At 42.8% G+C, this 24,618-nt stretch overlaps 2 protein-coding genes across 4 annotated transcripts in view; both read left to right on the top strand.

Annotated features, from left to right (window-relative positions):
• LOC115533089 (homeobox protein unc-4) overlaps positions 1-4,195 on the top strand; it is a 4,719-nt gene extending 524 nt beyond the window's left edge. The window contains exons 1-3 of the mRNA XM_030343311.1: positions 1-1,149; positions 1,464-1,621; positions 2,020-4,195. The exon at positions 1-1,149 is cut by the window's left edge and continues 524 nt beyond it. Coding sequence (XP_030199171.1) covers positions 906-1,149; positions 1,464-1,621; positions 2,020-2,475 — 858 coding nt within the window. The 5' untranslated portion in view covers positions 1-905 and the 3' untranslated portion in view covers positions 2,476-4,195. The remainder of the gene's footprint in view (positions 1,150-1,463; positions 1,622-2,019) is intronic.
• Positions 4,196-5,082: 887 nt separating this feature from the next.
• Positions 5,083-19,995, top strand: micall2a (mical-like 2a). 3 transcript variants are annotated; one of them, XM_030343292.1, is made up of 17 exons: positions 5,083-5,755; positions 6,001-6,049; positions 9,466-9,607; positions 9,969-10,012; positions 10,725-10,855; positions 11,298-12,023; positions 12,212-12,381; positions 13,195-13,258; positions 13,768-13,943; positions 14,309-14,407; positions 14,706-14,770; positions 14,968-15,091; positions 17,308-17,410; positions 17,700-17,773; positions 18,008-18,122; positions 18,327-18,373; positions 18,471-19,995. In XM_030343292.1, exons 1-17 carry the CDS (start codon positions 5,613-5,615, stop codon positions 18,548-18,550), a joined length of 2,352 nt encoding a protein of 783 aa, XP_030199152.1. In that variant the 5' UTR covers positions 5,083-5,612; the 3' UTR covers positions 18,551-19,995. The 3 variants fall into 3 exon arrangements, with proteins under 3 accessions (XP_030199152.1, XP_030199142.1, XP_030199159.1); XM_030343282.1 differs by having other exon boundaries at positions 9,840-10,012; XM_030343299.1 differs by lacking the exons at positions 5,083-5,755; positions 6,001-6,049 and adding an exon at positions 9,328-9,347 and having other exon boundaries at positions 9,840-10,012.
• The last annotated feature ends 4,623 nt before the right edge of the window (positions 19,996-24,618 follow it).

Raw genomic sequence — 24,618 nt, 5'->3', positions numbered from 1 at the left:
AGCTGCCGTGTTGGAAAAAGTGACTAATCTGTGAAGGTGGGGCACTTTAAGATCATCGGCATTCTGCGTTGGTTGTTAGACTATTTTCAGAGCCTTACCTTACCCTATAGTATAGTAACTACCCACCATCCTCTGCTTCCTAAAGTTTTCTCAGTATTTTCTTTCTGAGGGATGGTGTAATAACAAAGTAAATACACAGTTGAAGTGCAATATACACACTCAGCTCACACCTTCTCACTTAATGAAATTTCAGGAGCCAAAAGGTGTCCAAACTTGTCTAGGGTTAATGCTTAGATTAGCTGCATTGGGTCAGTAAGCGGGGATATCACGTATACATTCTTCAGTGACCCAGGATATTTTGGTTAGGAAATCAAAGATATCGATTGCAAAACTACAACCCCTTTTTTCTGTACGATCTGCATAACAAATAAGGACAATTTCACAACTCATATCAGCCAATCACTGCTATCTTTCTGGAACCCTATGACCTGAAAGGGAGGGGCAGGGGGGGTTAAAGTGGGAGGGGAAGGTATACGGGGGGGGGGGGGGGATAAGGTGAGGAGCCAAACACTTAAGGCTTATACCTTGACTACTCAACCTGCAACCCTGTGACTCAACAGAGCTCCTCCAACCTCAGAGTGCATTCTTCTTCTCTTCAGAAGACTCCAAACCCGGGCAGATCATCAGTTCTCACACTGATGCCAGCTCCTCAGAGGCAGACATGACTCCAATGGACGGACATTACTCTCTCACATCCTCGTTTATTTAATGACAAAACAAGCGACCACCACCGCCTCCTCCCCCAAGCGCATCTTTTGGCGGACTAAGGAGCCAGGGCTGCCCACACTTTCCTCCTGGCGTCCTATCTTGAAGACTTGACGATTATTTTTCCAAGGTCCAGGACAATGTTTGGCGCTGGTCGGCTGGTGTCCAGCCTCTTACCCACCGTCTTCCCCTCGCCCGCGACCCACTTCTTCCCAGCGTTCCATGCGAGGCTGGCCTCTCCGGCGGCGGGGCACCTCCTGTTCCCGGGGCCCTTCCTGAGCTACGAGTCGCTGAGGAGTTACCTGCAGCCCCACCCCGGCAAGGCGGAAGCCTTCCTGCTGGCCTCGCACGCGGCCGCCATGGGCCGACTCACAGAGGGGATGGGTGAGCCAACCACCCATTGACAACCGCTGTACTCGAAAGCTAGCACACTGTTTACCGACGGGCACGCACACTGGATCCAAATTTTCTTGAAGCCAGCCCGCGAGCAGCACCATCTGATTGCTTTGCAAATGTTTACCAAAAGATTGTCTAACCGCTCGTAACTAACAATCAATTATCGGGCGCAGTGTTTAAAGTGGGGGCTCCCCCCTTTTTTTTTTTAATGAACGCCGTGGTAATTATCCAATCTAGGGCTATTAGTTCCTTGTCACCCGTCGGCGCTTGTGTAATTGCCACTTGCCACCGCAACTTTCCAGATGAACAGAGGCCAGCGAAGCAGCGGCGTGCGCGCGCCAACTACAGCAGCTGGCAGCTGGAGGAGCTGGAGAAGGCCTTCGAGAGCACCCACTACCCGGACATCTTCATGAGGGAGGCCCTGGCCCTCCGGCTGGACCTCATGGAGGCACGGGTGCAGGTAGGAGGCAGGGTGGAGGAGGTGGGGCCAGAGTTCGAGTCCGAGCGGATCGGTACCGACTGGGTGACTGAATAGTTGTAAACATCAGACCTTAACCCAATTGATCTGCATTAAACTGTTATCGAGTACATTTACATTAACATTTAGGGCATTTAGCTGACGCTTTCATCCAAAGTGACTTGGAATAAGTACATTTGTCATAATTAAGTGAAAAAATATATCGCAGTGTTCAAGTGTAGGATGTTCAAGTGTAAAGCAATAACAATCGCTAGGTGAACCCCTTCCCCGTATCCACAAAAATAGCTAGGATAAGATGTCATATAGTATCGAAAAAGACGGGTTTATGGTTGTTGTTGTTGTTGTTTACGTTTGTTTCCCCCACCTTCTGGGCGACCCAGGTGTGGTTCCAGAACCGCCGCGCCAAGATGCGACGCCAGCTGAAGCTCCAGAGCCAGCTGGCGGGACGCTACACCGCCGCGGACGTCAAGGCCACGGTGACCTGCGGCCAGGACGCACAGAGGGACCTCAAGAGTTCCCCCCACGCGGCCGAGGGCTCCGACGGCGAGCGATGGGAGGGACGAGAGGACTTATGGGCGGCGGATGCGACCCGAGACGCGACCCAGGACCGGACGCGGCCCGTTGGCGGGAGGTGGGGGGGCGGCGGCGGCGTTGGGGGCGGCGGTGGGGAGGGTCCCAGCTCGGAGGACTTGCGTTCCTGCAGCATCGCCAAGCTGCGGGCCGAGGCCAGGAGACACGCAGCAGAGATACGAGGCACGGCGGCGGTGGCGTCCAGAGAGGAGGAGGAGGAGGGCGCGTGCGTCACACACACAGGAAGAGGGCTACAGGAGGCATGACGAATGGCCTTTTGCTCCTACTTGTACTTCCTGTGTGTACTGAACAGTCTGATTAAGAGGAGTATGGGGAGTCTTTGAACTATCTATAGCCCAAATGAGGTCAGAGAGGGACTTATTTAGTCGGGCTCTAATGGGAGGGCCATAGTTAAGTTTTGCTGATGATTATCTTTTATTTTATTTCATTCTTATTTTTTTACTCTTTTGAGTTTACTTGTCTTGTTTGTACAGTTTGGTGCCCATTATAAAGGAGTTTTGTCTTGGAACATTCATTAATATTTACTTTTTATATTCCTGCCAGGCCTTTTTTTGTTATTGTGTAACATTTTGTTATATAGCTGTTTTGCTCCTTTTTTATTTCATATATCTAAAAGTGTACATAGCTTTGTTTAGTATTTGTCTCAAAATAAAAGTATACAGCCAACATAAAATCTGTTGACTGCACGGTAAAATGAACATGTAAAACAAAAAAAGGTGGAATATCTCTGAAGGCAAACATAATCTCCAAACAAACAAACAATCATGGTTTTAAAGAAAAGGGGTCTGTACTCTGTAGATGTCTGAATGATGTCATCAGTTTTCAGGCTTCCTCTGACCGGCAGGATGTCTGACCCAACACAAGACACAAACTAGGACAGGAAACTATGGAAGTTGCTGTAAATTGACCTTGCCAACTGTCACCTCAGAAAGTAATCAACAACTCATATTCTGTATCAGTCATTTAACCCTGAATTCGAAAAGAGTCAACAATTGTGTGGTTACAATTTTAATTGGATAACAATAGAGTCCAGGAACATCAACAGAAGTTGTGTTCAAGAACATCATTTGGTGTTTGGAGACACCTAGCCTCACATATCGTGTTTCACCAAATAATTAAATTCTGCCTGTGTAGGAGTCAAATATTGTTTCAGGTACCATATGAGTATTGGATGTTGTATATATATTTTGTTTGTTTTACAGAAATACTGCTGATAAAACGTGACCTTATTTAACAAAAAACACAATATATATAAATACATACAAATCTTATCACAAACACAGAAATCCTGATAAGAAATTCTCTTCCATTTATTTTCAAGACTGTTAATTTCCCGTCAGTTTTCTGTATCATTCAACAAAATACAAACAACTCCGTCCACGAAGAAGCCCACAGTGCCTCATTAATAAGACACGTGTATCTCAGCTGCTGAATTAAAATGCAGCCCTTCCTATTCATAGAGTTTATGTTGTTGTTTGTGTTCATGTTTAAATAGCCTATGTTTTGATTCGGTGGCAGTTGTAGTCTTACAGTGCCCTCCACTGGATATAAAAAAAAAAGAATACACCTATTATCTCAAATATGATGGCATGAGCACAATTATTATTTTTTATAAAAGCCTTGCGAATCATTCTTCTTCCATGCCCATGTTGACAGTGATTACACTTCAGAGAGAGAACATTAACATTTCAGACAAAATAAAGTGGAGCTCAATGATATTTTCAGGACAAAGGTCCACAGTTCACATGCATTAATTAACTGTTCGTCCCTTTAGTTATGGTGGACATTACGAAGCCAGTGTACCAAGGGGGCTATAGCGTTCTAACACCAATCAATAAACAACGTTTTCCCATTAGTTCATAATCTCTGACCTAGCAGCCACGTATATGAGAATGAGACACATGTGTAATCAAAATCTGTGTTGGGGGTCTTGTCTGAATTCCAACATTCAATGCAAATATAACAGGGGGGACTGGCTCTTTTGTTTGTGAACACACAATGCGCTGGTTGTTACCCATGGGGAGAAATGAGTGTTTCTGCTTTTGTTTGTGCATCGTGGCAATTTCATTACAAGATAATGCGTCTAGGACAGACTTCTAAATGCAAAAAAGCACACAATAGTTGTAGACAATTAAGCTATTTTAATGTAAGCATACACTAGTCTCCTCTCTAGCAGAGTGATCCCAGAATACAGTTTCACTGAGCTATTTAAATAGTTTCACCCCATGCCCAAAATGCAGTTTTCAATGATCAGATCAGGGAGATGTTTTACCAAAGGACAGAGTTGCCTGTGTTCTCACCAAGCAGAAGAAGGCATAAGGGGGATCCCTGCTCCCTTGTGACCAGTTTAGCCCAGGCACAAAAGTTAACGTTAGATAACATGGAACGGGTGGCTAGACAATACAAAGAATAGAAAACAAAGCTTAAATTATTAAAAGTAAACCACATATGGATGACTCCATCACACGCGCCCCTATTGTTGTATTGTTCAGGCATGGTTTAAACATGAATGACTCACCAAATAAATTAAAGACAATTCCCCTGTTTGCTATCTTTTCTGACTCACAATATGTTTAAGGGGGTTATTGTCTAATACTATAAGAGGGGTTTTAATTTATTCAAAAACAAGTTCCATCTCTATTGCCCCCCTTCATTTGTATATACTTTATCAACCAAGCGAGTGCTCTGCCAAAACCCAGCAGAGCTATCTGTTTACTAATCCACTGGAGTGTGGACGGACCAAAAGTAGGCGGTGGCATTGAGTTTTATCTTGAGTTGCATGTTCACATGTTACACATGTCATTAGAGATAATGCACTGAAGTAATCTTTGCATTTCCAAAATGTAAACACACACTTGGTGCACGGTTCACAATTGTGTCCTGTCCGGAATGAACCAAATAACATTCAACAACAAGAGTCCTTTTTCTCTGAAACAAAACTTCGCATAGGCATACCATCACCTTAAATATTGGGCAGTTTATGTCATGCTATGCTGAAGCCTACAACTACACTAAACAAAGCACACATTACCAAGGTATACATTCAGCTATTCGAACAAATCCACACACATACTCCCCTTATACATCAATGAACATTAACTAGTGTATTAAATATGAATCATCCCCTATAGTAGCAATCAGGCTAATGAACAAGAAAGTTCCCACCCCTCGCAGGTACAACAGGACACCGGACGCAGAGCCGCGGCTGCAGACAGCCAGCTCCGTATTTATTTACACGCCAGATCTCGCCGATAACTTTATGTCCGCCGTTTTGTCACGGTCGATGTGGTTTTAATGATCTTTTTTTAAATCGTACTATAACTTACGTGGTGGAATCGAAGCTAGGTCGCAAGTCGTGTGCAGTGTTCGTGGACGGAGAAGGATGTCCGCTATCAAAGCTTTGGAGAAATGGTGCAAAATGCAGTGTGATGGGTACCAAGATGTTGCCATCAACAACATGACGACTTCGTTTAAAAACGGAATGGCATTCTGCGCTCTGATTCACAAGTACAGACCGGACCTGATGTAAGCATGTGTTCATTCTGTAAATTGATCTGATCTGATCTAGTCTGTCTAGATATTAAACTGTAGGGACATGTCCGATTAGTTTGTAATGAGTTGTAATGCAGTGGATCGTTGTTAAGAGTTAGTCTTTGTTAATGATGTTGATTGATCGTCCTATATTTATGAATGTGTGATGTGTATTGCTACTTAATTAGGCCATTGAAGGCTTGTCCTTTTAACGTTTATAACATTTTTTTCTGTTCCAGAGACTATGAGTCACTAAAAAAAGAGGATGTATTTCAAAACAACCACTTGGTAAGATCTCTTCGCTACATTGTAGGCCTACGTGTTTCAAATAAGGCATATTTTACTCTAAATAAAAATACTGTCAACCACTTATTCAAAGTTGAAGACCTATTGATAGAGGTTCAACCTCATGCCTACAACATAGAAGACTGCTCTGAGATTCTCAGGAGGTTGATTGATGTAAATGTAAAGTGGTTTCTGATTGGTGATGGCAGTGTAATAAAAAGCCAATTAGTAAAATCAACATATCACAGACCAAAGGTAATTGTATGCCACGCTCATATTAAACGATTCTTAATCTTCGCAGTTAATGCGTGTTTATTCTACACACAATTTACTTAACCCCTTAACGACCCTAAACGCAGGCTGAGGTCCAAGTATTATTGTGTTTGACGATCACATGCCCCATGGGGCTATGCCTAGGTAGTCTACTAAATGGACTTCCTGGTCTAGGACCGTGTCGTCAGATGAAGAACCCGATCTGAGGAGAATCTCTCCAGCCTATTCATTTTGAATGAGACTGACTGTCCTACAGGCCACTCGATCCTGGTGATCCTAGTGTAGGCTGTGTGGAACTGTGTCATGGTCGCAGAGGCTACGTTTCCCTTTTAAAAGTGTGTTCTAGTGCCCATGAAAAAACATGTGCTTCACTGAATTCTAGATAAGAATGAACTTGTTGAACTGAGAAAGTGACAAACGATATTCCTCTCATGTGAAAGCTTTTTAGTTTTTTTTCATAGGTATATTATTGTCTCATGAACTGTCCCTTTGGTGTTGCTCTTCTCCACAGTTGTTTTATCAATTTTTTGTGTGTGTTTTGTTTTTCATTCTGCTTATTAACACAAGTTCAATGTTTTGCACTCCAAGCACTCTTATTAAATGCACGAATTGGGACTCTGAAATTGGGACAGTGGGGGTCCTCCGTGTTAATCCTGATGTGGATTTTTAATGAGTCAGTCCAGGCTGATCCTAGACAATGGCTCTGCATCCTGCCCCCCTTATCCTCAGTCTTATCCCTGAAAGCGCACAGGAAAACACACACACACACACACACACACACACACACACACACACACACACACACACACACACACACACACACACACACACACACACACACACACACACACACACACACACACACACACACACACACACACACACACACACAGACACGGTAGAGGGACTGGTTATTTTGGTGTGTGTGGACCGTTTATCGGAAAGTTTGGCATTTCAACAGACAATTGGGTGTTGTCCCCGCATTGTTTTTTTTCCCAACAATTCCTATTTTTATACAAACGGTTCTTGTGCTTCAGCATCCATTATGAAGCACATCAAAAAACTCTCCCTGTATGCAGGGATGGGCAGTATTTCTAATACCTGTATTTAAAATACGTGTTTCAAATACAAAATGCTATTTTGTAATTCGTATTTTATCGAGATGATGAAAATGCCTTCGTATTTTGTATCAAAATACTTCAGTGTTGTATATTTTTGTATTTTCAAAATACTGTAAAATACTTTCTGTCAAACACCGTGATGACATCTATCTATCTATCTATCTATAAAGCACGAAATCTCTGTCTCTGTCTGCCTGTTGCTAAAATTCAGGTTGATAACACCTTGTGCGACACGTTGGAACTCTCTATATGACAGCCTTCATCAGCTCCGCAGCATCCGCGAGACACTCCCTGATCTCATGAAAAAGTTAAACCTGCCATTATTTAAGGATGCAGAGCTGGAGTACATTGAAGAATATAAGTCCTGAAACCCCTTGAGCAGGCAATTGATTGATTGCAGAGCAGTCACCGTGCTATTACGCAGAATTAATTCCGACCTTATTTGCAGTAGAGGCAAAGCTTGAAGCTCTGCATGACAACAACCTCAGTTTCTGCTCACACCTTCGCCATGCCATAGTGGATGGTTTCCAGCGCAGATTTGGTGCCTTTCTAGAACTTCGACCAGAAGTGAATGAAGCGATCCTGGCGAGTGTGACCCATCTGTACTTTAAGATGCGCTGGCTGCCTCCACAAATGGCAAGTAAAAAAAAAAAGAATCCAAGAACTGGTGCCTCAGGCTGACACAGATCTTGGGATTGTTACTGAGAGTGAGGCTTGAAACGCAACTGCTACGGTAGAGGAAGAGGATGACTTCTTCATGTTCACAGAAGACGTGGAGGTTATCCAGAAGACATCTCACAGCATGGCTGAGCTAGAGTCACTGCATGTTTTAGAGGACCAAAGGAAGGACTTACCATCCTTGGACCAGTACCCCTTCATCAAAACCCTTTTTGTAAGGTTCAATACCATCATTCCGTGTTCTGCTCCAGTAGAGCGTTTATTTTCCTTTGCTGGACTGATAAACAGGCCCCATAGATGTTGTCTGAATGCAACACTGTTTGAGAAGTTAGTCGTGCTTAAAGGCATCAACTGAGGAGACACCACTAGCTAAGGTGGCTAAGGTTACACATGCTCCTTTGCTCACACAAGGACAGCACAAGGACTAGAGTTCTCGAGCTTTGATGGCACACTTGAGTTTGCTATTTTCCTTTCTTTTTTCTGTTTTACAGTTTTTTCTCGACTTTAAATTCCTTATGTTCTCTGACCTGTGAAATATTTCAGTGCTATGGTGACTTGACAAGATCATTTCTTACCTCATACAAGGACATTTCCAACCTCTTGCACATTCCAAATAAGTAATGATTGATAATGTCATAATTATTGGCTTCTAATTGGCCTAAATGATTGGATGGTATGGGACAACCCAATTTATTTCTTTTGTATTTAGATTGATAGAGGTTGTGCACACAACAGTTTCTGGTGTATACAAAATTATTCAACTGTGATGCAACTCACCATACGTTTGGTAGTGAAGGTGTTAAATAACTGAAAAGGTTAAAATGCTTTTAAATTTCTCAATAAATCATCCATTTGGATTGTTTGTCTTTGAGTTATTGTCACTGATTTATAGTGGGCAATCTATTACACCAAGAGAGTAAATAAGGAAGGGTTCATTGAGTTACAGAACATTTCTCAGGGCAGAGGTTTATATTGGGATGTTTCTAACATGAGGGGTCAGCATATCTAATCTGTTGACTGATTATGGAAGGAGTCTCGTGCTTTCTGATTTTTTTCCAGGTAGTGTACAAGTGAAGGGATAGATGAAAAAGGCTATTAGAGGAATGTTATTAAACTACCTTGGGGAAAGAAGTATTTTGTAGCATTTTGAAAATACAAAAATACAGTATTTTATTTTGATAAATATTTTGGTTGCTGTATTTTGTAGCTTATTTTGAACAATTTTTAAGGTTGGTATTTGGTATTTTATTTGGAAATACATTTTGATGTATTTGTGCCCATCCCTGCCTGTATGGTTATGCACGCCGTCGACTTAATAGCTGTATCATGGTTATCAATTTCCTCTAGGCATTCCGTATTGCTGAGGAGAAGCTGGGGATCCCTGCTCTGTTGGATGCAGAGGACATGGTGGCCTTGCGGGTTCCAGACAGGCTCAGCATCCTCACCTATGTTTCCCAGTACTACAACTATTTCAACGGACGCTCTGCAAGTAAGAATGTTGTTCACTGCCTTGGGTTGTATATCCACTTTATATGGAATTGTCCAATTTACCACTTAAAAATTAAATTAATAGTTATGGAACCAACTTTAGATGATCTATATTGAGCTATCTTAAACCTGTTCCACATTGAAACCCACAAACTTTTATTTGGGAAAATGTTTGTTTAGCTTAGGCTTACTTGTGTATCTAGAGAGAGAGTGATTGCTTGTCATATTTTCAGTTGGAGGTGTTAAACGGCCAGCAGAGGGCTCCAAAGAGAATCTGTCGAAGAAGAATCTCCCCATGGTCTCCAAAACCTTTGTTTCTAAAACGGCGACTGAGAAAGGTTTTCCTTCCCCGCACGTTACAGAGTCCTCCCCCGGAACGGCCAGAGCCTCTTCTGCCACTGCTGAGGTTGGTTCCAGTTGTGGGTGTCACCTGAGGACAGCCTAGTTAGTCTTTAGTCATTGAGGAGAGGCTTTCATGCAAAGTGAATGATTTCAGTCAATTCAGACATGAGGTCATTCAGGATAAGGTAGGAGACAGAAAGTGAATAAAGATCAGTCCTCTTAAATGCATATACCCATGTCATAGAGGAGTGACATATGCTTGTGGTGTGTTCCTGAATCCTCGGACGCCAGCCTTCCGAGTTGCACTTCTACATCATTTCCGGTCTCGGAGCATTTATAGCGTTCCCGTTCGTCTCGGTGATTGTGTCATGAATTTGGCTCGTCGTTGTTTATTGTTAGCTACTCATAGTAAACCAGCCCGAAAACAAACAACACAACTTTACATTGTATTGCACACACAGCAAGGCCGTTCAATGCATATATTGGTGACCGAAATAAAGTAGCAATGTAATCAAGTGTGAAAGAGCATTGAAATGACCAACGTGGTACAAATACAAAGAAAATCAATTTATTCACGGGCACAGCATTTTTGTTGAGAGCATCATCACTGCTCTCGGTCTACTCTCACTCCGAGGGGGATTTCCCGACTTCCGACTCGGAAGGCTGGCGTCCGAGGATTCAGGAACACACCATAAGCAGCTGCTTTGACTGTAATTGTTCTGTTACCATTTCCAACAGACCAATTCAAATTGTTATACCGTCTCTCCAATTTGTAGAAGACGGCCACACCCGGAAACACGGGAAAGTCCGGGACCCTTAACAGCAAATGTGTCGCGTGCCAAAGTCACGTTCACCTGGTCCAGAGGCACTTTGTGGACGGGAAGCTCTATCACCGGAGCTGCTTCAGGTGAGAAGCTGCTTCTTTCTCTAAGCCACTCAGTTTCTCACACAGTGCGGTGAAGGAACCCACAAGCTGTGCGGCCCTCTCCAGTTGCCGCATCCTCCCTCTGTAACTCCCTCCCCAACCACGTCCGACAGGCTTTCATACTCCCATCATTTAAACAGGCCCTCAAAACCCACCTTTTCAAGATCGCTTTCAACACATACACTCTGTCCCTTCTCTCCCCTCCCTCCTTTTAACTAGTCCTACTCTTATATAGCTCTTTCAGTTTTTTAGCTTCCTATTTTTATCCTATTTTATCTTTTGACTTACATACTTTATTGATAAATGATTTTAATCCGTGTTTACTCACTGTTATGTGACTTTGAGTATTTAGAAAAGCGCTACATAAGCTGAAAGTGTTATTATGTCTAAACTACGGCCACCCCTCCACCCCCCTCCCACCCAGATGCAGCGACTGCTCTGGAACGCTCCGGCCTGGGGCCTACAGGGTCGGCTCGTCGCCAGACACTTTCGTCTGCAAGTCTCACCAGCGGGATCAGCAGCAGAGCGAGCCCAAGGCTGTATCGTCCACGGCGACGGCCCCGACTGATCCTGATCCTCTCGTGTCTAGCCGGTCAAACGCGTTCAAGCCGGCTTCGACGGCGCAATCCAACGGCCATCATCCTCATCATCATCACCATCGTGATCCTCCTGCTTCAATTCAGCGACCGGACGCTAATCGTCCCACGCTAGCGCCACGACCCACAAGCGTCAGCCAAACCCCCCCCGCCCCGCGTCCCGTCTCCGTCTCGACCAACCCCGTCGCCTACAAGGCCGCCGACGTCAGCTCTGTGTCCCCCGCGACCCCTGTGACCTCTTTGACCTCTGCGACCCCTGTGACCTCTTTGACCCCCGTCACCCCTGTGAGCTCCCCTGCGAACAAGACGGCGGACCACTCCACCCCGCTCTCCCTGTCGGCACAGAAGACCCAGGCAGCCCGCCAGAGGTTCTTCCAGACGGGCCGGGCCGGGCCCGTGGCGGAGCCCCCTTGGGCCCACATGAAGCCCCCTGGACCGGCCGACGTCCACAGCCACTCCCCAGGCGCAAAGGAGAAGAGCGGCAATCAGCCGGCTCAGGAAAACTGCAACAACAACAACGTCCGCCATTTCACCGTCCGATCAGCGAAGAGAAGGTGGGTGTCATAGTTCCGGTACCCTCTTTTTTGGGACCTTGTGTTTGCACCGCAAGGTGGACCTATGCTTTCTATTTATGGTCGTCATGCCGATGATGCTGAGGATAATGCTGATGCTGATGATGCTGATGATGATGATGATGATGATGATGATGATGATGATGCGAGTGTGTTTTGTTTGGATGCAGGTTCGGAGGTGACCCCAGTCCAGATGGTGGTGCTAGCTTCACACAGGAAACGTCTACCCAAGGCAAGGAAGGGACCCAGAGAGGACAGCCAACCGCTGTGGAAGCCTCTGGCCCGAAGGCCGTTCAGATGGACGAGAACAGGTTGACAACAGTGGGAAACACAACCACAGGTAAGATATGATCTAATTAAATATTTATAAATTCAACCAGGAATTGGGGAAAAAAACAATATTTTTCCGACTAGTCAAAATGTCTAGTGGCCACAGTGTTTTTATGGCTTAGTGGCTCAAACCACTAGTCCGCTAACCATGTAGAAAAAGCTTTTGCAGCGACCCAGGTTTGATTCCCACCTGTGGTCCTATGCTTGTCCTAGTTAAAGGCATAAAAAAACAAACATCACAATTTGTACTTTTAACTTCCAATTAACTCAAAGCAAAATTGCTCCATTCTTGTATACTCGATGTGTGAAGAAATATCTTGCTAAGGCCAGGTGTCAAGATGCAAAGTTTCACTGATAAACTAAACCAGATGTTTCCTGGTAAACAAAGGTTTCACTTCTTAAGATTTAATGACAGATTTTTGGACGGCGGCTTCATAAGTTAGTTGATGGTCATGCCATGTGTTTTTGCGTTATTTTGCCCAACACAGAGCGCTTATGAACTAGTGCGATAATTCCCCAGACAACACCAATGATCTCATAGCACCTGCAGATGTGCGCATATGTCTCAGTGGAACCGGTACTTCTAGACAGATTAAGCCATCTGCTTACAAGAGTAGGGGTTCAGGCCCTAACGCATGCATTTCCTAAAGGCTAACTAGAGATGCTTTATTGGCCCACATCCAGCTAGTCCACAAGCAACGGATGAGTCCCACTTCAACCGTGATGCAGTGTTGAATCAAGGGTTGTGCTATATAATTCTGCATTAGGCTGAGCTATGGCTATCAAAGTGGGCCTCTCAATCAGTGTTGTATTTCGTGTGCAGACTTGACGGCCTGTCAGGACAGGCGTTCAAAGCTGAAGCTCGTCACAACGGATCCAGAAAGAAGGTAAGTCTCCGGCTAAACCGGCTTACTAACACGAGCTCGCTTAGCGGAAGGCGGCTCAGAAAAAAAAAGGCTAACCGTTGAGGGAGAAAATGTCTTGAAACATTTTGACCTTGAAACCAGGCAGCTTCTGTACTCTGCCCTCTACTGAGACCACTTCCTCTCCCTTCTCTCATCTCTTGTGCTTGTGGTTGTCGACGGGCTCAGAGTGCCATGCCACTAGTCCCCTTCTGTAGCCCTGCCCATCTTCTAGTCCGGTCCTAAGGAAACGCCCGCTGGCCCTCCAACCTCTCCCCCCCCCCCCCTCCCCCCACCACTGTCCTAACACCTCAGCGGCCTCATTACCTACCAGCCACAATGACACTCCCACTGTTTTCTTGGCTTTTTTTTAACCATTCTAACATGAAAGGTGAGTTCTATCTCTTTTCCCCTTTTATACATCCCTCGTATCCATTTGTTGTTCTATGCGTAGAAAGCAGATAGTGTTCGATTTTTCCTTATTATCCTTGCAGAAGTTCGGACGTCTATGTTGGCGAAGAGCAGGACGAGCCTCAGACGGCGCCTGAGGAGTCTCCGGCCACCGTCCGCGCTACGGCCGTGGCACCTGAAGTGTTTCAACCAGACGTACCCTTGGTTGATCCTCCATGTGGGAGTCTTCTGATCCCAGCGGAACCCCAGACCTCCTTGGGTAATCTAGTTGACCTTTTTGTTTACACATCGCAAATATGACAATGGTTTAGGTCCGTCATTCAAGTCTGACACATACTTTAACATTTGTAACAAAATAATTTAACATAATTTTCGCATTTATTATATGGTCAGATTTTTTTTTGTTCTTCGTTGGTGTCATATATTTGTTGCGTCATTCCAAATAATTGATCCAAAGAAAAGAGGGGTGTGAAGACGTGATCAGTATGAACATTTAATCAGTACTTCCCTCCCCGTTTTCTTTTGGGTGGCGGGGGGATAACTTCTGTGTTTTGCGGTTTCGCAATAGAAATCATAGACCCTCTTTGATACCCCCCACCATTCCCCTGCTTGGTTTTATTTCAGCCATGATACGCGTTACCGCGGGATGTCCTTCCCCAAACCCCGCCTGCTCACCTCGGACTCCAGCCAATCAGAAACATCTACACCTCAGCGGCTCACCAGGTCGAGACCCTGCTCTCTCCCTCTTCCCCTCTCTCTCTCTCTCTCTCTCTCTCTCTCTCTCTCTCTCTGTCTGTGTTATCGCCAACCGCCAGGCGCCTGGGCCTGGCCTCTCTCCCCTTCCTGTTGATATTCCGGGCTCTTCCTTACGGCAGGGGGAAGATCATGAGAACATGTCGACTTTTTTTTCTTTCTTTTTTTTTAACATAAGAAGCAGGTTAAGTCACATGCGACAATGGTTTCCCGATGATCCGCCATGAAAAGGTCTACCTAATCCCATTTTATCTACCTCCTTTTTTAGGCACTAAAAGGGGAAAGTATCTGTCACCCGCCAACGCCTCCAAGACCGAAATGAGGTCAACCATTGTAAGTTTTCCCCTATTAAGTCTCTTTTTTGTAGAGATTAATTAACGGCTATCCAAATATGATTATATTTTTATTACCTCGCCGGTGACTGTCGTGACAGGCTTTCCAGTGTATTTAGCAACCTGCTTCAAATGTGGCGGTTTGATCATCCCTCCTGTGTGTGGTGACTCTTCTTTTCTCTGATTGGATGCCATCAGATAAGGTGTCATCACATACCGACAGATCAGATTGTGAAGGAGCTGGGCGATATCGAGGAGGAGCTGGGTGCCTTGGAGAAGGAGGGGGTGGAGCTGGAGAAGAAGCTACGCAGCTGCGAGGAAGGTGTGTCTTTTTACGATAAAGTCAGTTAGAATACTTTTCTTTTCTTTTTCTTTTTCAGTTTAGCGACTTGAGATGCAAGTCATTTGGGACATGGGGATCAAACCACCTAGCTTTTTGGCTAGGATTCAAACACACTAGCTAATACACTGTCCTACCCATATGAATATTTACCACTTTACTTATTTTAAAGAAGTTGGATCCATCCCTGTGTTCAGACTGAACTCGGATATTAAGATATTTCAAATTCTAGAATGAATTCCTTCATTATTTTTCCTGGCTGCAGACAAAGCAAGCATATTATGACAAGGCATTGGCTTCTGGTTCCTTGTGATGGACATTTGTCATTATTTATGACGTTTCATGGACTAAATGACAGTTCAAATACTCATTAGTTGGAGCCTGAAGGTGCTTGATTGCTTTGTTCAAGGTAAACATGTCTTGGGCCACAGTAATGTTCTTTTTCCAACCACCCAATATTATTCCTTCTCTCTTTGGCTCGATGAATCTGTCCTGAGCTCAGGCTGTGAATGTGCTGTCATTTTGCTCAGAATTTAAAATAAATGTTCCGCCTTTTTGAATTAAAATACCTCCCATGAATGGACATTTGGAAAGGGGGAGGGGAGAGGAGGAGGAAACCAAACCTTGTTAGTAATTCATCGTACAAGCGTGTTATTTTTAGAGATTGAGGCTCTGAGAACAAGGTTGGCTGTTTTATCTCCGGTCCCTTGACATCCCAGAGGGTACTGGCCATAATTGTTGAGCAGCAAATTTTGATATTTGCATATTCCCCAAACAAGACCCCATTGATTTATTTTCTCAACTCCATTATTCCAATTTTACACGTTATAAAAGACATAAAAGGGTCATTCAATTTGATCTATACTTTGTTAGGCAAATGTATTCCTCTCCATTGTGTCGTGTGTAAACCCACGTTGCTTTTGCGTTTGCATATGCCCCGAACTACAAGTGCAATGTTAAGGGTCATATTTGGACATGTTCATTGCCTTATAACTCTGATTATCATACATAAGGATAGTGTGTTGGATTTCCCTAGTTTACCGTTTCAGCAAGATTAAACACCAATCTGGTTATTTTATTTTTTGTCTAACCTTTCTCTAACATGCGTGTAAGTCAGTTTCCCCAGTGGAAATGTGTGTATAAGCTTCAAGTGTTTAGCACCTCGTCTGTGATTTGACTCTGAGATGCTGACCTAGACACTAATTCCTGGGCGTCCGAAGGGGCCTCTTTGCAAAACGATTCATTGTTTGAGGCACGATTGGTCAGGCAGCATCCTTTATGTTTGCTTCTGCCGTGGCACAAACCAATTAAGTGTGTATAATTGTTTAAACTCCGGCTTGAAAAATTCTTGCCTGTATTTTTACTGATAAAGGTGATGGTACAGCATAGAGGGATTCTTAGATTACTATGACTTCACAATGTAAGCCTGGACTCTACCTGATGTATCCTTGATCTACGCAGCATACATAAGTCAATAGTTTGCTAGTTTTTGGCACAGCATCCAACAATAAAAAAATATATAATTCTCACCAATATTATTCCTTGATACAATCTTTTTTAACTTTATGAATTTATACAGTGAAGATGCTGCCATTTTGGTCCGAATGTTGGTTTGGTTTTGATTGGTTGTTCTTGCACCCCATCACATAACGTACTCACGTCAGATTTGAACAGATACTCGTTGGAGACATCACTTGTCGTCTTTACTTGATTGATTGATTAATTGGAGGCTAAATGAGTGTGTGAGAAACCTTGGCTTCAGCGATCGTGAAACGGAAAGACAAGCCAAGTGTAATTTCGGCCTCAACAAAAGCTGTTAATTTAAAGCTTGATATTAAATTATGATGTTTCCGCCTTTGCACATTTTTTGGATTCTTCCTGTAATATTTCGGTCCGGGTATGAATCTGTTACTAATGTGATTAGAAAGATATAATGCATGCACATGGCAATGCATTTGCTAATTGGCAGCATTTTCAATTTGACGAGATAAAGGAATCTAAATTTACTAAATTAAAAGCTGTGTGACTGCCTTGACATGAGGTTTCTGCCAGAATCCTGAATCCAGGGCCCAATAAATGTTCATACATGGGCCCCCGAGTTTATAATTAACAGTATAACTTTGATTAATTGAATAGTATTTGACTCACACTTTTCCAATTAAGCGCTATGTATCCAAAACTATGACGTCCCCTTTCAGATGCAGGGGGGGACATTTTGATGGACCCCATAATGGTTGAGTGGTTCAACCTCATCAGGAAGAAGCAGGTGTACATTAGGAAGGAGTCCGAACTGGTCTACATGTGAGTGTTAATTGCTGTGTGTGTGTGCGTGTGCGCGTGTGAATGTGCGTCTGTCCATCCGTCGTTCCAATGTAGGCATTTTATTCCACACGTTGAATCACAACCCCATAATTATATTTCACCAATTTAGAACTTTTAGTTCAAGCAATATTTGCGTGAAATACATCTTTTGTGTACAATTCAATATATTTTTTGATTATATGTTAGGTTTACTTTTTGGCTTAAGTAACTTTTTTAGTTGGTAAATTGCAGCATTAACCAACTGTCAAGAATGTCTGCATCCATCCAGAGCCAGGATACAAGACCTGGAGGTACAACAGCCTGGAGTGGAGGCAGAACTCCGAATACTGCTGGGAAAACCAGGTGTGTGTGTGTGTGTGTGTGTGTGTGTGTGTGTGTGTGTGTGTGTGTGTGTGTGTGTGTCTGTGTGTGTGTGTGTGTGTGTGTGTGTGTGTGTGTGTGTGTGTGTGTGTGTGTGTGTGTGTGTGTGTGTGTGTGTGTGTGCGTGCGTGCGTGTGTGTGTGTGCAAATAATTAACTTGAGTGTAGCATTGTCTTCATTATCTCCTTCTCTGCCGTGTTAATTTTGCTCGACCAGATAGTTTAAAGTCTGCGGCGGATCAAGAGCGTGAGGAGAAGCTGATGGGGAGACTGGTGGAGATAGTGAACGGCCGAAACGCCATTGTGCAGGTTTTGGATGAAGACAGGCTCAGGTGAGATTCAATGGGCTTTGTTGTTGTTCATTTTTGTCGGTAGTCTTGGAGAACAGTGAAAGTGTTTTTTTTTTTATGAGCTTCATTCCTTCTCACTCGAACTGCTGTTCACATTACATTCATCATCATCCTTTTTTTTTCTTCTGCACTTAGTCGATACGGGACCACGTTAACAATGCAATACTCATGTTAAATTCATTTCAGGGAAGTGGAAGAGGATCAACAGTTAAACAATATGATGCAGAGTCTTGGTAAGTTCAAAGTTTAGATGTTGTTTTGAACATTAAAAAGTTTTATTAATTTACGTCCCGATGCCGTTTGTTATGAGTCTTTTATTTTGGTGAACAGGGGTAAAGAAATCACCCAAAAGGAGGAAGTCGTCTGTTTCAAAACTCTTCAGGCGAAGAAGTAAGAGAGCGGTGGATTAAACACAGAACCGGTGTTGAAGCTTACTGCCATGCCCTAATACACTAACTGAAAAGTGTGTGGGTATTAAGTCAGCTTTTAATGGTTTTATATCTCAACGATTTGAATACATTATAGAAGAATTAATTGTGTCCTTTTTTTTTTTGAATTGGGTTACTGTGGAAAATTTGGCAAGTGTGACCATAAAATAATTTGCTTCATGTTAAAATATTCACTATTGTATGTATTGGAAGATGATCATGGTTTTGTTAACATTTACATTGTTTAATAGTTCACCTTGAATTGAAACCTTGAATTGTTTTCCTCACCGTATAGTTAGAATTAGTTGAGGGTCATGAATATCTTGTGTGTGTGTGTGTGTGTGTGTGTGTGTGTGTGTGTGTGTGTGTGTGTGTGTGTGTGTGTGTGTGTGTGTGTGTGTGTGTGTGTGTGTGTGTGTGTGTGTGTCCTCAGGTTTTTTATAGGATAGGTTGTCTTAACATGTCTGTGTAAAAATAAATGTTTAAAGAACCCATCACAATGTACTTGAAGCATTTTAAATGCGATTGATATTGTAACCATACATATATTTTCACTTCAACTCAGTAGCGTAGTCACTCGTATAGCAAAAAAGGCCTGTTTATGAATTATTATACAGGAAATCTTCCAATTTAATTCAGATCAAAAGAAGCAAGGAAAGATTGATTTCCATTTGACCGTGTATTTAGAATTATAACACATTTTAAGCAATGTTACTTTAAGTTGTCTTAATTCAAGACAAAAACAATTATACATTTTTATAATCGATTTCTATCAGTTTTAGGGAATATATAAAAGGACATTTAAACAGGAAAAAATATCAAGATGTCAAAATGATGGCAAAGACACACATGTTGACATAACCCACACATGTTGAATGAGATGTTTTTTGCCCTTTTTTTTTTACCACCTATAAACACTCTCATTCTGTACTGTAGGTGGCAGCCTGGGTATGCAGTATCACACCGCAGGAACTTTGAAATCCAATTTGCCACAGTACAGACAGTTAATTTCTTTGCTAATTTTATAAATGCTGCAAAATGTTCAGCTGGGCTGAAGCAATAATATTACGTGAAAGAGGATTAGTTTAGAGCTGTAGCTTATGGCCAGGCAGGGCTTATAAACTATAGGTTTGTATGGAGCTCCTTATCTGCACACCAGGTTTAATTAAACATTACTCTTCACTAATATCTGTTAAAGAATGGCCCCCAATCCCTACCTGGCCTATTATAAATTTCACATTCCTTAACGTTATTGATTTGCTTAGTCACTCATCTGTGAAAATGCTATTTCCAGTGTTTGTAGGCGGTGTCTGCTTCTTTTTCATGCCACAATTTTGAACTGATGATGGACGTACATATTTATAGTGTTTTGACTGAACTTATTGTCCCAATAAATCAGTTTTTTTTCTTTTGAAGACGAATGGCAATCAATGTGTGCATTTAATGTGTTTTTAAATAATGTTTTAAAGGAAGGCATCAAGTTAATTTGCTCCCGTCAATATAATTCAGCTACTTAGGGAATCCGTCTCCCCCATCCCCCCCCTTTCCCGTTTTGAAATGCATGAAATTGTGATCATGAACTTGGAAAAACAATCTTTCTAGTTGAGCGCACGCCGAAGATTGGGTGGCGGGGTACAGAAAAAAAAAGCAAGGCATGATGTCTGTGACAGTCAACACTGAATATGTGTGATATTAGAGTTAATTAAAGCTTTGCGCGCCATATACTGCAAATGCTTGCACTTCTGCAATTAAGAATCAAAGGCGATGGCTTAGTGTCAGGGGGTGGGGGATGGGGGGGTTGGTGTGTGTATGAGGGGGTGAGGGGGTTGTCTAATACATGGGTTTTAAACTGGAATGGGACCTGATTTTCCGAGCTCCTAGCGACAAGCATTAACAACAGCCTCAAATTAGAGGGATATTAATATTCATAAGTCAAAAAAACAATTCATCCTGTGAACGTGTGATGAAATGGAATCCTCGGAGGTGAGCTCTCGTGTCCAGTCTGCCAGCGCTCATTAAAATATGCCATTACCCATGAAGTGCTTAATCTCTATGAAAGGCCTGGGAGAGAATACGAACAAAATCAGTGGGAACACGGGTGACAGAAAGAAGGGAAATTTGAATTCTGTTTTGTTGATGGAACGTTTATCATTTATTAGAACATTTATAAGAACAATGAGGTATAACAGATAGTTGATCGGTGTATCTTGGATGGTGCTACTTCCTCTTTTTTATTTATGTATGTATATTTAGGTAAAGATAATAGATATATGCATACATAAATAGCAGCATAACAACATTATAATATTGTTATGCTGCTCTCTTCAAATATAATTGTTTTAATTTAATATTTCGCATTTATCCGGGATGGGTTGCAACTTCTATCCTGACCCAAGTTTTTTTGGTGCGTGCGTCTGGCCTGTGTGTGTGTCGGATTTTCTGTGTGTGAGAGTTGTTGAAGCGAAGAGGTCTCATTTGATAGCATGTGCCAGAGTCTGCCACTAGCCTGTAATTATGATGCTCGAGGTAATTTTATCAGGCTCATTAGCTCTGATGAGTAAACGAGAATCGTGCCTCTAATTTATTGGCTATTCAGGCTGGAGACCTAATTCTCATCAGAGAGATCATAATATTTGTATAGTCACACGCACACACACACACACTCAGTCACTCAGTCACTCAGTCACTCACTCACTCACACACACACACACACACACACACACACACACACACACACACACAGACACACACACACACACACACACACACACACACACACACACACACACACACACACTAGGCTCTTAGACCAACATTAGTAGATATTTTAAACCTAATTCCGCTAATTAATCAGATACCAAGTCACACACTCCCTAATACTGAAACTCACTGCGATGGAGACGTATGTGTGCATAACGCTCTAGATTGTTCTGTTGTTACCATGACATCTACGTTTTTGTCTTTTTTTAAGATTTAAGCATTTTTTTTAAGTGGAATTTATCATTTCCCATTATTTAGCTTTGACACAAATTTCAAATTCTCACACCACCCCAAACATTTAATAAAAACAAATTGCATTGTTACCCCCTCCCTCTCCATCCCTGTTCAATTGAGATGATCCATTTTCTGTGTCAGAATGTGTTCTGGCAGAGGGGGTAAATATTCCCACCATTTCAGTGTGTGTACGAAATTTGCATTGAGGAGAAATTATGCATGGCAGCGGTTGGAAATGAAATGTATAAAGTGCATGACTGGTAGACTTGACGAGTGCAGCTTTCATCCATCTCAAATGAATAATTTTCACTTCCCCTTAAACATCCCTAATCCAAGCATGTTATCAGCCGGCATGCAGGATCCTGCCACACGTCTCCCTCTCTCTCGCTCTCTCCTTCCCTCTCTCCCTCTCTTTCCTTAACACCGCGGTACAACTTTTAACTCCAGCCTGAGATTCAGCACTGAATCGCCTAGTCTTAAGGAATCTTTTTTTTTATCCCTTTTCCTGCTGCTGGGTTTTGTGGCTCAGTAAAAACTCCTTCCAAACACACACACACACACACACACATATATATATATATATATATATAAATAAAAAAGTCTTAATAGATAGGAGAATGTCTCACTCTTTCCCTTCTTCCCCTCCCTCTGTGGTTTCTCCGCAGAGGCCGACTTAGTGCACTGTATTTTGCCTCCTGATTCACACATGTCGAGTGTATTTCCTCGCTGGGCCTTTGTCCTCTGTTACCTTTCAGTGAAAGGCCCATGCTCGTATAAAGTTAGTTCCAAACTCCTAAGGCCTCCATTGGCCTACCGAGGGATGTGCATGGTATTTGAGTCCTTTTATTTGTATGTACCCCATGAATACCCTAAGCTGGATCGCCTGTTATTTGTGTGATGTTTTCCTACTCAGTTTTATGACACTCGCACGGTTTATGAAGTTCCCTTGCCGTACTTCCAAGTGTTCAAGCAGTTTTAGAAAGCGCTATGACAATAAACAATTAGATGTGTAATTGGTGTTTATGCCGTTAATCCCTGTGATAGCCTTTTAATGGGGAGTGTTACCTTTGCTATTTTCAATATCCACTTTCACAGGAGCCTGGGCTTCTGATAAGAATATTAACCTCATCAGTTTCAGGTAACTTTCAACAGCTTTTTCTCAAAGTCTTGTCTCAAAGAAGCTGTGTGTTCGCGCTAGTCTCAGCCCTGGCATTTAGTGACATTTTAAGCCTTTTAACAGAATCCAGGCAGGGATTTACCGTTGCCACCAAAGGAAAATAATTTATATCCTCCTTTTTTTTTCTGAGGAAACTGTGGGTAGAGGGATTAAAAGCACCAGCAAGATTTATATGTGGTGCAAGTAAAACAATATTGTGACTCAGTTAATACATGATGTACTTTCATGTCTTGAGAGGGAGTCAGAAGTGGTTGTACCCATCTGGTTTCACAATACCTTTTGATGTCACTGGGAATGTTCTTATTCCAAGTTTAATAAAATATAGTACTTGGTTAGTGAAAAATAAGCTTCCTCAAACTTAGGTTTAACTTTAAAACTTATCATGAGATGAGGCAGGCATTGTACCCAAGCATGTTTCTCCATTGTCTGAGGATTGAACCACAGTTGTTTAAGTCAAGTTTTGTCACGCTTCTTTTGAATATGGGCTGAAAGATCTGTCAACATTGGTTCACGGTTTAATCTACAAAAAACGAAACCAGTGACAATTTACTTTAATGTAACGTTATTACGAATGAACCATCTTTCTCCATCGTTGGGTGTACTTTAGCCGCCGTGGTAAAGAATGCCCTTCAACTCAGGTCCAAGGCCCTTCCAATCAAGCTTCTTTGAACTTGCAACTAAATATTTCAGCCTATTTTATTAAGAAACCGGACAAATCTACAATATATTCAAACATGTTTCTCCAATTAAGATGTTAACCTTTCCAATCAAGCTTCTTCAAAACATGAAAGAAAGCAGGCAAAAAAAACAACTGACAATAATACATGTGCTGCACATGTCTGTAAATGAATGCCAGGAAACAAACGATACTCTCTGTGGGGGTACTTTCTGTGTGTGTGTTTTTTGTTGGGTTCTGGTCTGTGTGTCTGATATGCCTGCCATGCATCTCTCTCTCTCTCTCTCTCTCTCTCTCTCTCTCTCTCTCTCTCTCTCTCTCTCTCTCTCTCTCTCTCTCTCTCTCTCTCTCTCTCCCCCCCACACACACCCCTCTCTCGCTGACTGAGAGCAGCTTTTGATGCACTGCCTCTCTCTTATCTCCTGCCTGGCGAGGTTAATGAAGTGGTGGCACTTTTGGAAGAAGTAGAAAATGGGGATGAGTGGCAGAGACCAGAGGAAGCTTGAAGATCAAGCGTCCTACTCTGAGCGGACTGTAAGTGGCAATTTTTGGTGAATTACATAGACAATAAGGAGGGGTTGTCATCCTCCTTGAACACAACAGTCGCCTGAATCAGGGGATGGCGATTGGATCTCTTTAAGCCTGGTTCATATGAAAATTACATTAGCATTTAGGGGCCTGGCTTGTAATGTGATCTGTCAAACAACCCTCTGCCTCTATATGGGTCTGCCTGTCTCCTTGCACACATTTTGTCACAGTGTGGCACGAGTCATAGTGTATGTGTATGTGTGTGTGTGTGTGTGTGTGTGTTTTTACACACATAGCAAAGAGCTGTAGTGTTTCATTCAAGTTAGTAGGGAAGGATGTAATTTGCCCAAACTCAAAATGGGTTCTTTCTTAACTTTGTACTCTTGAGATTAATCCTTATTTAAATGAGCGGGGGGGAAAGCATACACTATTACAGCAGTAGAGGCACAGTCATTTGAATGACTTTGGAGAAGGGGAAATAAAACCCACTTTGCCTTTTTAAAGAGGCAACAAGGCCCTGTATCTCACAAGTTGGTACGGTGGCCTATTCCAGCTGTAATGGCTGTCGTCGACGTCCATGTTGTTGTCACATCTCGTACACAAAGGCCAGAAATGGCACGCTGTTACACATTTAATAACAGCTGATGTACTGCTAATGCGCGCTATTTCTGATCT

Source organism: Gadus morhua, chromosome 2 (assembly GCF_902167405.1).
Source record: "Gadus morhua chromosome 2, gadMor3.0, whole genome shotgun sequence".
Lineage (NCBI taxonomy): Eukaryota > Metazoa > Chordata > Actinopteri > Gadiformes > Gadidae > Gadus > Gadus morhua.
Note: the sequence above shows the minus strand (reverse complement) of the source record. Positions and strands in the feature narration are given on the sequence as shown.

Bases quoted from the DNA above. Each gene is read 5' to 3' on its own strand.
- micall2a (XM_030343282.1), top strand. From the start codon at position 5,613: ATGTCCGCTATCAAAGCTTTGGAGAAATGGTGCAAAATGCAGTGTGAT. The intron at 12,382-13,194 runs GTAAGATATGAT...TTTCGTGTGCAG, and splicing joins AGTGGGAAACACAACCACAG to ACTTGACGGCCTGTCAGGAC. The intron at 13,944-14,308 runs GTAATCTAGTTG...GTTTTATTTCAG, and splicing joins GGAACCCCAGACCTCCTTGG to CCATGATACGCGTTACCGCG.